Source organism: Halichoeres trimaculatus, unplaced genomic scaffold, assembly GCF_033239565.1.
Source record: "Halichoeres trimaculatus isolate MK-OKI-2021-1 unplaced genomic scaffold, fHalTri1.1 fHalTri1_scaffold_7, whole genome shotgun sequence".
In the NCBI taxonomy this organism is placed as follows: domain Eukaryota; kingdom Metazoa; phylum Chordata; class Actinopteri; order Labriformes; family Labridae; genus Halichoeres; species Halichoeres trimaculatus.
In genome coordinates, this window is record NW_027437185.1 from 23,835,030 (window position 1) to 23,849,425 (window position 14,396).

A 14,396-nucleotide genomic window follows, 5' to 3' on the forward strand; every position below is an offset into this window, starting at 1 on the left:
GGGAGAGTTTACCTTTTCTTTTTATACTGAGTAAGAGACAACTGGACATTGCTTAGAAAACCAAAAACTTTGAAACTACTGACACTGATTTTTTTTTTAGTTTAAAAGCCAAGCTGAGATGACCCCAGTAACATCATACGAGCAACTTTTGAAAACTTCCTTATGAGCAGCAAAAGCACTCATTAACCTTTTTCCCAAATTGTAAAACCGGCATTTTGTGTCATTAATATTCCTACAGGAAGAGACCGGACTTTCCACCATGGCTCTAAACCTTGTGATGTTGAGATTGATGATAAGACGTATCAAACTGGCCTATTTGATAAAGGATTAGTGACTCAAAAGGGTGTGCCAACTTTGATCAGTCCTACTGTACTAGATAATGCCGTTGCCATTTCTTAAAGGTGTATATAATTCTGGTTTATTGAAATATTTCAAATGGGGGGCAAGAGGGCTAATAGCAAGTACTTATAAAAGTCTGAAGTGGTAAAGGAATACTTTTAAAAATTAATGTTTGATGATAACTTGTTCCGATACAGCCCCTAAAAAACCCCTGACTTCAAGACTTGTGTTAGCACAGTATCATAAAGTTTTCATGTGTGATATAAGAGTGGCTTCACCTTCAGGCCTGTACTGAGCAATGATGGTGACAGTCTGTCCGGCTCTCTTCAGTGCTGCAGCCGCTTGCTCATGTGTGGCATTCCTTAGGTTCACTCCATTCACCTGCAAACACACAAGGTGGACAAATAATGTGTAAGCAAGATATCCCAGATTATGTCTGAATGTGTGCTGTAAAGCTCCAAAGACGAGTAAATAAACAGGCCTATGAGCATGTCACGTGTTAGCAAAACTTCATGGTTAACTGAAACACAACAAGTAATTAAAAAGGAAAATACTGTTTAGTAAATTTGTCAGTTAAGGCTTGTATCAACCCTCAAATTTAATAACATAGTGAAAAGTGTGTTTTTTGGTTGAAGTATCAAGAATAAAAGAGGCATATAACGAGTGGATATAAATAGCAAAAATGAGTATTCAAAATATTGAAGCCATACAATTTTAATCAAAGGACTTAAAGGTGAAATTTATCATACACTTCATTTAAAATATTCTGTTTTCTCTCTCAAGGGCATTTCAGGAGGGCAGATTTTTGCTGGCTTTCTAAACACCAGGCTACACAAACTCTCTACTAATCATTCTAACGACAGGGGTTTGCCAAAACAACAACAGAATACTGCCTCAAACTTGACATGATTGTTCATGAGAGCAAACTTGAGGTGGATGATACTGACCGAAAGGATTCTGTCACCCCTCCTTAGCTCGCCACTCAGGTCAGCTGGCCCACCTGCCAGGATGAAGGATACAAAGATGCCCTCTCCGTCCTCTCCGCCAACAATGTTGAAGCCTAGGCCTGTGGAGCCCTTGTGCAGCAACACCTTCCTCGGCTCCCTGCCAAACAGAGGGACAACATCAGGGTGAAGGGCAGGATGGAGAGCATCGTGGAGGGGCAGGAAGAGAGAAATGTAATAGAAGGAGCATGAACAGAGACATATAATAGATAGGAGCTGTTTCAACAGCAGTCATCTCCTTTTGTTCTTTGTATGTCTGAATAACAGTGCTTTGCATAAACATGATAAATCAACTACAGTAGCAACCACTTCTAGAACAAACTAATTATGCTCTAATCGTTTTGCCAAAACAGTTAACTTGGTAACACTGACAATACTTCTGCAATCGGATCAAAGTATCTACTATCACCTGTCTGTACAACTTTCTGCTTTGCAAGAAAACCTCATGGAAATGTACACGTGAACAAATTAAACACCCACTCATATTAATGTACGCAGACACAATGGGCCACCTCCTGCTTGACAGACCCACTGAAGCTCTCTGCTTTAGCTTTAACCACTATGACTCATCCTCTTTTCAGACTGCCTCAGTTTTAAGATGCTAGAGAGGCCAAAACTACTGCTGTGGTCCAACAAGAACCATCTGAGATCACACTTCATAGCTGCAAACACACACACACACACACACACACACACACACACACACACACACACAAACACACACAAACACACACTCACACACACATACACACATATACATATATACACTTGAAAGCCCAGCACACGCAAAGTCATGCATGTATATTTTACAAATGCTCACATAGACATACATGCATGCATTGACAGTAGGCATAGACACAGACAGAGATACACACAGTTTCCCCTCTCTCTCAAGAAAACACTGCATGGTTCCCATTAGTGGTCTCCTCAGCCTGTGGTCAACAGGAACAATTCCCACTCAATCCCTAATGGCAGCGCTCTAACTTGCTGTTTGGGGCCATTTTCCCTTCGACAACAGCAGATTCTGCATTCCAGACTATCCGAATCAAAGCCATGACTGACTGGAAAAAACTTCATGAGAAGAAAATAAGAGCATTTGAAAGAACTTAACGATACAAATGTGCCAGTAGAAAGTCTAACAAGACCGGTAATCTGTATTGATTTGAGCGAAACTACAGATTTTGGATAAATACTAGTTAGACTGAATCAATACCAACACTTCAACAGATTTTAAAAACAACAAGCAATCTTTTTTATCATGTTTTTGCTTTTTGTTCCATCTTTAGGGTCTTTTAAGCACCAGAGATCAGAAGAAATGTATAAACAATGCCTTTAAATCTGCTAAAACAACTGACTTGCCTTCAAACAAGTCAGGCTTAAAATAACCTTGCTTTCCATCTTCAGCTTTTCATCCCAGCTCGACACACACGCACATACATCTCCATGGTTACCTCACAATCCAGAACCAGTGCTTGCTTCTGAAAGAGCATTTCCTAACAGAGCGTTCAGGCAGCGACATGGAGGATGAGATGTTGACTGTGAACATGGTGGCTATGTCACATCGCTCGGCTCAGCGTTACTCCTCAACCTCTCGTTCCTATCTGGTCCTTCAGCTGAGAGAGAAGCTGCAGTTTTAGAAGCTCCTGGTGTTGGGGCCCGCTGTTTCCTATCTTATCCTTGTGTGCTATGATGGGAAGCAGCTCTTCTTTTTGCTGTCACAAACAGCCCGCTCCCCATCACCACCAGCAAAAACAGACTTGACGCTTAACCCTAACGCTCCCATGCAAATCATATTCTCTACAACAAGAGAGTTGCATCTGGAATATAAACTATGCTGCACCAAATGCAAGCTGGATGTGTTAAACTGGAGGCTATCCAAGATTCACACTGTGCTGTCCCCTTATCCCTGCTCTGATGCTGCTCTGGGTCCAGCCCTCATTCTTTAAATACAGCACACCAGCATTCCTGTCTGTCGACCCGTCCTCTGGAGACTAGGCAGACAGATTCCCAGAAGCTCCTTGCTAATTTGTCAGAGTGTAAACAAGCTCTTGAATGTAACTTTCACGACTTTTAGGCCTTTGATCTAACACACCCACATTCTGTGCATGCTGGATGCTTATTTCCATGAACAACAGTGTGCACACAAAGGTGTGGACGCACAAAATAAGGCCTGCACCTTTTTCCTTTATCTTACTGTTTTTCCACTGGATGAGGATTTTGCTCTTACATTAACACAGAGAGTGAGAAAGAATTCCTGCAGTTAAGAATGTAAAGATCAAGTCCCCCCTCCTATCACAAGACCTGCCTCTCCTCCCTCTCTTCCTCCCGTAGCCTTTTCATCCATGCCAGGAATGTAAACAGTTATAAAGCGGTAAAACCCTCTCTCTTTTCTGCAGCAATTTCTCCTTCTTTTCAGTTTAGACCCCCCCACACTAAACCCCACTCCCTCAACTACCCTGTCTGTGTTCGGCTGAGGCTGACGCAGCTCGATCTTAAAGCTGTAAATGGATACTGGGCTGTGGGGTTCAGCAGGTCATGCTGCCCTGGACTCAGCCCAGTAATTGGCTCTGCTTGGCTGATTAATGGCGGACACTGCAGATGGACGCCATTTCCCACAGACAGACACTGCCTCTCATCACACTTTATCTGTTTTTTTTTCTCTTCCCGAATCACAGCAGCACATGTATAGGACCCAACGCTGATAAAATTTGAAAAGAATGCCTTATCTCTGTCTCTAAAATTTCCCATATATATTCTTTGTGCCTGCCTCTTCTTCATGAACTGCTATTTTTTATCTGAGAGAAAAAAAAGTTCTCTACTGAGGTGATAGACAGTTAAAGATAATTCATGCCTCGCACTGTGACAAAGAAAAAAAACTGAAGCAATAAATAATTAACACCTCTGACAAGTGCTCAGCTGAATCTGCTGTTACTTTAATGTTAAACTTCCTTTTGCTTCCACAGCTTTTTAAAGAAACAGAGCCAAAGGTCACAATTTTCCTTGTCATTAGCGACGCTGACCAGTCAAAGGTTTGTTCTTGTGCATCCGCAGGCGTGAGATGCATGTAGTTACTGATTAGCTCACCTGCTGCTGCTGCAGTCCAGAGTCTTCTGTATAGATAAGCCTGGCCTGAACAAAGCTGCCTAACTAGAAGCATTGTTGTGCATATCTAAGAAGTTCTGCCCTGATAGGGCGGCAGGCTTGTTAAGTGATTACGCACACTGTCACCACTGCACACAATGTCTGTTTACACCAAACATGCTTGGAGGTTTTTTTAAAATCTCTTATCATGGTCCAACATAGACACAGACAAGGGAGCTGTGTACAGTACCGACATATCTGCAGAAGAATGGGGTAATATCAGATGGAGAAAAAGGGGGAGGAGGTTGTCGAGGGATGTGACTGTGATGACACCACAGAGGGGGAGGTGCAAATGGGCAGAGGGCCTAAACACAGGCTCTGACTCACGCCTCACAACCAGCCTGCTCCACTTCTGCAAAGGCCTGTGCTTACTACAGCATCCATCTAAAATAACTCCCCATCCCGCTCAAAGCCAATGGGTGATCTGCTGGGGCTCGATGAAGGTGTCTGCTATCTGCTCATCTGTCTGATGGAGCAGGATGCTTATGTGCTGTGATTGAGAATCAAGCCAGCCATGAGAATCCTCTGAGACAATACCACTCACGCCCACTAGGGGCAGACAGATTCACGTCTGGTCACAGGATTTATGTGGTTCTCATTTGCTCGGCTGACTGTGGAGTTTTTTGTTTGCAGGATGTATACCCACAGGTCTGTGTTGCTTATAACTCTACATTGTGTGCATGTGCGCTTGTATGTGTCAGCCCATCATGAGCGAACATCTTAGTACAGTATGTGTGTGTGATTTGTGCTGGCAGTGAGGGTGACAAGAGGGGTAAGACCCGGGTGCATGGCCTGGTTTTTGCAGTGTGCAGATGAATCATGACAGCTGCAGGACTGTCTGCTGCTACCAGTCCTCTGGCTGGTACTGGATCACACTCCTACTGTCCATTGCATTTATGGAAACAGCAAGGTCTGGTGTTTATATTTACATGCATGGAGCAGCAGGCAAAACATTCCTACGCTGCAGAGCAGAACATTTTTATTGGGTGGTCCTTCCTCCCATCCTGCTGTCTTTCCTTTTTAGTGCCACAACCTGCCTTCAGAGTGAGCACACAGCTAGACCAGAATCTGTCTTTGTCCCTCATTCCAACGCACAAGCACACATGAGAAAACAGAAATGTAGATGTCATATGTCACACACACTCGACACAAAACACATTACAGAAAAGCAATGGGTTCAAACACCAAACACATTCATCCATGGCAGAAGCAATGTGAAAAGGACTGCAGACTGAATGAACCAGATGATTTATACAACGTCAAAAAGCAGGAGACTTTTTGTATATTTGGAAATACCTAACACAAAAAAAACACATTTCCAAAACTGTATGTATATAATTTTCAGCAGAATCTACCAGTGAAAGTAGCCTGGGCCGATACACAAGCTTAGATTTATCGAAGCCTGCTGACAGATGGAATAGAGCAGCTTGTGGGAGCGCGGAGCCCTTTCAGCTGCTCTCCTGTGGAGATGTGTTTGTGAAGAGCAGGTACGACTCCATTTTGTACTACACTAAACAGGGACTTATTGTCTTTGATTCATTGACGTGAGCAGAGTACTGAGTAAACAGATGAACCAATAATGAAGATGGGGTAGACCTTTTGAAATATGAAATGAGAGGAAATAACAATCAAAGGCACAAACTAAGGGCAGAAAATAACAAGCTAATTTATTCAGAAACATTTCAGCTCCATGGTCAAATTGTTGTAATAGGGAGCTGATTTTCAGCACAATTCCTTTGTATTCAAATCAGCTACTGAAGGTTTAATACAAACATAAAGCAGCAACATATTTAAAGCAACATACAAAGCAGACATGAGGGGAGGAAACATTTACATGCAAACACAGACAAAAGCTCCAACTGAACATAAAAACTTTCCCTTTATCTCTTATGTTGCCATTTTTCTACACTCACTTCACTCCTGCTTCTGTGATTTGAGCAAAAATGTGGCATTCTTACGACAGGAAAGGCAGGTCCCTCTCTGGCCCTAATCCTGCGACACAGAGGAGGGTTAGCTAAGCAAGGCGTGATTGACTAGGTTAGTACCTGCCAGAGAAGGGGAGTGGACCTTGGCACAAGGGAGCAGGGGAAGGACAGAAGCTTCTGTAGAGGGCCTGGGGCCCCTTGCTGTCCCCAGGTTTGTTGATGACACTGTAAATGGGCTCAGCCCTGCTGTGGGGGTACAGGAATCACAGTGAACGGGACAAGTGCAGGACACAAATAAAGCACACAAACCAACAAAGATGCGACAAAAGCACATACAAGTCATGAAGACAACTTGTACAAGGACATCACAACGGGGCCACATAACACACACAATCATCCAATGTATGCACTCCACAGCACAGCACACAGACATGCCTTGATGTCTGCATGCTGTCACACACACACACCCTGACACACAACATACATTCAGACAGATACACACACGCATGCACACACGCACACAGGGGGAATACAGCCTCGTCCCCAGAGCTGTGGATTAAATCTGACCCAAGGCAATGTTGGACACTCAAAATCAAGCTCTATGAATGCGTCTTCTGATCCACTACTTGGATAAGATGTCAAAGGTTAAAACACTGTCATAACAACTACAAGAAGAGACAAACCACCTCTCTGCAAACTATTGGGTCACGACAGCCACCACATACTGACAAGCTACTGTGCAGTGAGTACCACCAGGGTCACAATTACAAAACTAAAAAAAAAAAATCAATCATAGTTAATTAAAGCCTTTTTTGTCTAAAATCATTTAATATGATCACACATGTGTGCCTACTTTAACAACACCAGGAGTCTGCAGGAACAAATTCATACCAACAAAAAATGAAACGTCAAAAAGGACCTGTCTCAATCTTATATAATGTAGCCTCACAGCTTACAACTACAACAAAGATGCTTTTAGGCCTTTGGCTGATATTAACGAGCATCTTCCCTGTGTGCTAACACATAAAGCCTGTGTGTGATGTGTGGCAGAAGAGTCATTCATGAGGGGAGGCAGCCTATGACCTACCTTGTGAAGTCTTCCTCTCCGAGCATGTGACGGGGGACTGGCGAGTACCTGGACGGGGTGACCTGGGGCGGAGGGTATACAGGTTTAGGCTCCATTGCCCCCATGTAGTTGTGGCTGACGTGGTTGTCCACCATGGTTGGGAAGGCTGGAGGGAGGGCCAGGCCAGTAGGGGGAAAGAAAGAATGATTACAACAAAGGCAGAGCAGGAAAAGTGGATAACAATGGTAACTCCTCTAAACTGGAAAAAGATCTGGTTTACAGGTCTTCCTTTTCTGGTTATGACAGCATCATAGCTGAAGAGATGACAGTGTCAATCAATGCACTTTCTGATTCTAGTCTTTCCTTTAATGCTATGAGAAATTCTGCTCTCTTTGGAGAAAAAAAGAAGAGTTTTGGCTCAGAGAGTAAAATCTGTTTTGGGTCATTTGAAAGTTGAATTTTTCTTTCTTTGTGCAATTTTCTAAACATTTAAAAAACTGTTTTTAAAACCATGAAGAGGGGTGATTCAGTGATTTTGTACTCATGTCGTCTGTCACCCGCAACCAATGAGGAAGACATTTTTAAGAAAAATTTAGTGAAGCACTCAAAGCAGCCCTTGTACTTTCACACGAAAGCCAAATCAGCAGCATAAAAAAAATCTTTGTATTAACATTCCTGATGGAGGCAGCTGAGCATAATAAAACAAGCGTTTCAAATCCAGATCATCTGACCACAGGACACATTGTCAGAGAGGGGTTAGGTCTACATCACAGGCTTTCTCAAAATCCGGACCACTCAAAATGTCAAAAATATACTGAAAGCCCCCCTTCTGATACCAAATCACTGTTGTGTGGAAATCTGAAAAGCTGCAGCTCAAGATCGTGGGCTCTCATGAGCAGGTGGGATGTGAGAAAGTAACCACACTCAGTGGGAGGCAGAGAACTGCGCTTGTTGTTTCTGTGGGTAGGATTTTGTGTGTGTGTGTGTGTGTGTGTGTGTGTGTGTGTGTGTGTGTGTGTGTGTGTGTGTGTAAGCATTCACTACATTCACTATGTGGGTGTGTGGGCATAACAGTTTTGGGAAGAGAACAGTGATCCAACTTCAAAATTCATGCAGGCCTACTGTAACATCTCTGTTAGAGATAAAAATGTTTCACAATCCAAATCATCCCTTAAAAATCAGCCATCGCCTTATGTGAAACACTGTACATATATAAACAAGTTCTGGATTTGGACCTGGAAGCTTATAGATTAATGAATACAGGGTCTTTGTTTGTCACAAAATGTGACTTGATTTTAAAAACGGAGGTTTGAACAGAATCAAATATGCAAAAACAAGTGTTAAAGGGTGTCTAGAGCTGCAGAATAGACGATCACAGGACTTAATCACTTCAACATTATGGTATAAAAGTAAAATAGACATTTATTGATCCATCTTTTTACAGTTAAAACTGTAACTTATGAGTCATATTCTCACACTAAACCCTTAGCCTTTGCAGTATAATGAATGAACAAGAAGAGGTAGATACGTACTGCTGGAGTAATCTGGCGGGGCATACATGTCGTTGAGATGCACAGGTCCTGGTTTGGCCACCTTCAAGTAAACCATGTCAGAGGTGTTCTTCAGTGCAGCCACAGCCTCCTCATGACGCACGTCCTGCAGCAAGATGTTGTTCACCTGAAAGTGATGATTATTAAGAAAAGAGAGGAGGATGAATCTGTGTATCAACACCTGAACACCTTGTGTCTTTGCTGCACTGTGACAACATCAGGCATCACACCAGCCATCACACCAGCCAACACAATAATGAATCATAGCTTGAAGGTATTATGAGATTTCAAAGCGCAGTGAAAGGTTGGTGTGCTGTGTGGCGTTAACAGAGGTCAAAAGCAGTAGGTAGAAGGTTCTGAAGATGCTCTGAGTTTCTCTTTTAAGATCTGAATCCCTGGAAACATGCTGTCAATCTTAAGTTATTCAACACCCTGTATTATAGCAGTTTGCATAGAGCCTCAGTGCATCACCCTCTGTTAATAGCTGAAAGCACAGGATTTGTGATCTTAGATCTAATGATGTATCATATTTCTTTTCGAGATTTTTCGCTTTACTTATAAGAACAGGAATGTTGACTTTCTATCGTGAATTTGTGTCAAAAATGAAACATTTGGGAACTCACATTTGACTGCTACAATCATGTCTGGCATTCTTTTCTAACATTTGTCAACAATCTCTAAGATTTTGCTTTTTCACATCAGGTAAATAAACCAACAAAAAAATGCTTCAGCAAATATAAACTCAATGAAATTTGAGTAAATAACAAATGTAAATGCTTTTAAAGTAAGAGAACTGATAATTGAACAACATTTGTGTTTTAGTTTAATTTGCTGTGCTTCACGGGTCACTAATGAGTTCATTTTTCACATTTCAATTTGTGCTTTATTAAAAACAGGTGCTGTGGAGGCTTCAGTCTGTATACAACTTATTCGCTGGCTGTGGCTGCCTGGTCTAAGATACAGAGTTTCATTATCAGCCTCTTATCACAAACTCCAGCTTTAATCAAACCACTTCAACACTTGAAGCTTTAAATCCTTCTCTTTGGGTTCTGTATTTTCACTTTAACAGTAAAGCATGATTAATACAGCACCATGTCTGTAACTTCACAAGGTTAAATGACTACTAAGTGAGTGTTTAGTATCAGCAGGTTTTTATTTCTGCAACGGTATTAGCTTATTATAAGCTCATGGGTCTTTTACTGTCCCGTGTCTTACTCTTAAATGTTACATCATCCACAAAAGTCTTAGATGCTAATGTGTGGGCTTCATGTAAAACGACAGGATGAAGCAACTAACCACATAACGTCATGTACTTAAGATGTCCCATAAACACTTGGTCGTTTTCAATGTGCCTGATGTGCGATAAGTGGCTGTCATCACTACTTACAATAAATCCTAATTTAAGTGAGCTACGTCTACACCTGAAATGGATTGGTTTTAGTTTGAACACCTGATATTTAACTGAATACAAGGGAGGCTCTTACAGCTAGCAGGCGGTCTCCAGTCTGCAGGCGTCCGTCTTTTTGGGCAGCTCCTCCTTCTATGATCTTTGTTATATAGATGCTGTTGTCTCCCGGGATGTGTTGGTTTCCAATCCCTCCGGCAATGCTGAACCCAAGCCCTGGTTGAATAATACAAACAGTTAGACCTTCAGTATGTGCACACAGTTACACATTTTTAGATGTATTTCATGTCTGAACCGCCAATGCTTAATCTTTAATTTCTATATGTTGCCTTGAAACTGTCATTTTTGTCTTTCATTTATTTATTAATCTTGAAAAATACAAAACAATGGGTCTTTCATAAATCTCTAAACATGCAGTGGCAGTTTGTGTTGAGCAGGTTGTGTCACAGACCTTTTGGCCCTTTCAGCAGGTTAACCTCCAGAATCGTCTCAGGTGGGGCCTGCCTCCGACGCACCAGCAGCCGCACCACCGGCCCCGCCTCTTTCAGGGCTTCAACCGCCCGGCTGTGCACCACCTCAGACACATCAACATCGTTCACCCGCAGCACGCAGTCATTCACCCTGCAGAGGGAAAATATTTAATAAAAATCCCACACACCATCTTCTCAGATGACAGACGCACAGCAGTGGAGTTAACTCACTATACAAAGACAGGGGGAGACCTTGGCATGGCTGATGTGATCAAAAATCTCTAGAGAACTTAAAAAGCACTCCATATCATAGTTTTTGTATGTTTCAGGATTTGCTTTTCCAGTGAATCATAACTTTGAGAAAACACAGAGAGCCTAGAAGCAGAGGGATGAAGAAGCGCTGCCTCCCACACAGCACTGCCAGGCGGGACACATGGCTGCAGTAGAGAGTGTGGTGAGAGGATGGAGGATGCAGAGCAGTTTGAGAGGAGGAAAAGAAGGACAGAGCAAGGTGTTGAGGAGGACGGAGAAAGAGGAACTTACCCCAGTCTCCCGTCCATGGCAGCTGCTCCCCCAGGGATGATCTTGGTGATGAAGATCCCCGGATCATCAGGAATGTGGGGATTGTCTATTCCTCCAGCGATGCTGAAGCCCAGGCCAGAGTTCCCCTACACACAGGTTAGGATTGGCACTTTCAGTATGGCATCATAAAACACACAGACACACACAGACAGACACACACTCACACACTTAAGTGTAAGTGATGGAGCCAATGCGGACTCAAGGTCAGCACTATATGGCTCTTAAGTGTATTGGTATTTCAGAGGAACACGTGATCGATGCAAACCGCTCCTGGGATTTCTCCATGCGTTGTCCATTTTTTGACACGTGTAAGTGTGTGTGTGTGTGTGTGTGTGTGTGTGTGTGTGTGCGCGTGTGTGTGTGTGTGTGTGTGTGTGTGTGTGTGTGTGTGTGTCCTTGCAGGTGACAAATGATAATGGAATGTATTCCATTAGAAGAGGGCACTCCATTCAAAATGTCATGCTTATTCCATCAAACCACAGCAGCGTCAGTGTTAGAAATGCCCTGCGTCCACGGAAAAGTGGATTTCTGGTCCAAAGTGAAGATGAGAGGAGGAGTGTCATCTCTATCACATGATACAGAGCTTCTCACTCCCTACATCAGACAGACAGACACTACAGTAGTCCCATCTCTCCTGCAATGTCAGAGGACCCTTTTGGATCCAGTGGGTCCAGGCGCACGGCTGCATCTGACAGCCGTGGCCACAGAGACAGGCAGCAAACAAGACAGCAGAGAAAAGACCTCGCTTTATTATTTTCTATAATTAATGAGCAACAGTCGCAACAAATTAGGACAGAGGGAGTCTGAGGCCTTTCAGTGTACTGCTCTGGAGCAGAGAGGAGTGCACTGGGCCTCGCCACCAAATGTTACACACCCACAGACCTTTAAAAGTGTGACTCTGCATTGCTTATTCAAGCTTTCCGGAGAAATGCCTCTTGGAGAGGAAGGGGCAGAAAGGGGCTGTGCATCTATCAGGGGTTTGGAGGTGCATCTATATGTGGGTGGAATAACAAGAGCAGAAACGTATAGCGCTGCCACTACAGGCCAATCCAGTGCTGACAAGTGCAGCAGTGCCTGCTTAACAATTGAACAGGAGAGCACTTTACATTTCTGGCGTCTGCTGATGACATGTGCATCAGGATTATGTAAAAAACTGCGCCTCAGTGGCATTATTCTCTGCTCATACTCACACATAATGTATTCTCACTGCAGTGATGTTACTTCTATAACTTTACCGACACACAGCCTATCATTGATGATCCTCACAACTGAGATCTAGATTTTTTTTTTTCTGAGAGGTTCACGCTTCAGTTCTTGAGATGACTGAACAAAGACTGAGCTGCTTACCACCACCTAGTGGGGAGAAATTCATACATCATGCAGAAAAACAGAAACGTGTGTATAATGGGAGGAGGAAAAAGGAAAGTAAAACTCACCCTCTCCAGAATGATCTCTTCATATTTATACATCCCATCACTGCCATTTACCTGTCAAAGTGAAAGCATGGCTGTAAGTGACATGGCTGAGCTTGATTTCTGTCATTTTCTAAAAACATAGTAGGAAGCATGCAAATGTTTCAGCTTAATCCTTTACTATTACACACAGAGAGCTGTGGAGAATGGGATTATGGTCAAAATATACTGAAGATACATGCACCAGTTTTGCTAACTAAAAATACAGCCATAAATTAAAAATTACTGCAATGAAATGTGTCTTTCTTTAGCCCTGTCCTGCTGAATGTGTGAAAGCAGAATGCACATTCCACACAAACAGGCGGGGTCAATAGGATAATAGATGTCGGCCCAAATGGTAAACAGCATGAAGCTAGCAGGAGGCGGCCTCGTCATCCACGCACACACACAAAGCATGCTCATGCACCAACACAGAGAGTGAGAGGGAGAGGGAGAGAAGATACTTACATAAGGGCCTGCATCTAGTGAGTCTGCGTTGACGATGATGGGGGGAGGGTTGGCCTGTGAATATGAAGAGAGATACACGTTATCTTGGTGTGTAAGGCTGGCAGCACACAGATGTAATGCGGTACACACACCATCACTTGGGAACAAAGCGAACTGATGCCATGGGAACAGTCGGTGGATCTCCTTGGGGCTGAGACTGTGTGTGTGTGTGTGTGTGTGTGTGTGTGTGTGTGTGTGTGTGTGTGTGTGTGTGTGTGTGTGTGTGTGTGTGTGTGTGTGTGTGTGTGTAGTGGCGAGGAGGGGGGGGAAGAAGGTGTGATGACTGAGAATGAGGACTGGGGCAGAGAGACCGCTACTTATTAACCAACACAGCCAGACGTCCTGCGGTCAGTTCAAACAAACCGACTTGTGTCCCCCTCCACTCTTACTCTACACACACACACACACGCACATACACACACACACACACTCACACACAAATAACACAGTGTCGTGCCACATTCTGCAGGACTTTATGGTAACCATTCAGCAAACATAAAAGTCACTCAAAGGTAACTCAATCTGAATCATCATTTTATGCATGATGTTTATTGGTTTATGACCCATTGAGACAACTTACAGAAAATAATTCAATCACCTGATAAATTATACATCAGTTAATGGAATACTGCATATTTACAAAATATTCAAGACTTTATGTGTCTTAAATATTGGATTTTCTCTGGTTAACCTGATAATAGTTTAAATATTGTGGAGTGTGGACATATATGGAATTTAAGACCATAAAAAATGTGATTTGAAGATTAAATATATAAATACTAAATGCAGACAAACATGGCATGGACAATCTGCTTTTTAATTTAAAGCATTTGATCTAAAAATGTAGCTCCTCATATTTTCATCTTATAAAAGGTGTCTTTTTGTCATTTGAGCTGTTGGGCTGACATCACATGAAATCTGCAGACATGACATTAAGTCTTTCCTGATTTAATACA

At 42.8% G+C, this 14,396-nt stretch overlaps 1 protein-coding gene across 6 annotated transcripts in view; it reads right to left on the reverse strand.

The window, feature by feature from the left end:
- The window catches only part of dlg3 (discs, large homolog 3 (Drosophila)), a 93,062-nt gene that overhangs the window by 19,080 nt on the left and 59,586 nt on the right, over positions 1–14,396 (reverse strand). For 3 of the 6 annotated variants that reach the window (XM_074674814.1, XM_074674818.1, XM_074674815.1), the window contains 9 exons: positions 13,402–13,455; positions 12,919–12,969; positions 11,444–11,568; positions 10,882–11,051; positions 10,510–10,646; positions 9,007–9,152; positions 7,497–7,658; positions 1,287–1,443; positions 618–720 (listed from right to left, as the gene is read on the reverse strand). In XM_074674814.1, the coding sequence (XP_074530915.1) occupies positions 618–720; positions 1,287–1,443; positions 7,497–7,658; positions 9,007–9,152; positions 10,510–10,646; positions 10,882–11,051; positions 11,444–11,568; positions 12,919–12,969; positions 13,402–13,455 (1,105 nt within the window). The remainder of the gene's footprint in view (positions 1–617; positions 721–1,286; positions 1,444–7,496; positions 7,659–9,006; positions 9,153–10,509; positions 10,647–10,881; positions 11,052–11,443; positions 11,569–12,918; positions 12,970–13,401; positions 13,456–14,396) is intronic. The other 3 variants (XM_074674816.1, XM_074674817.1, XM_074674819.1) reach the window with 1 other exon arrangement.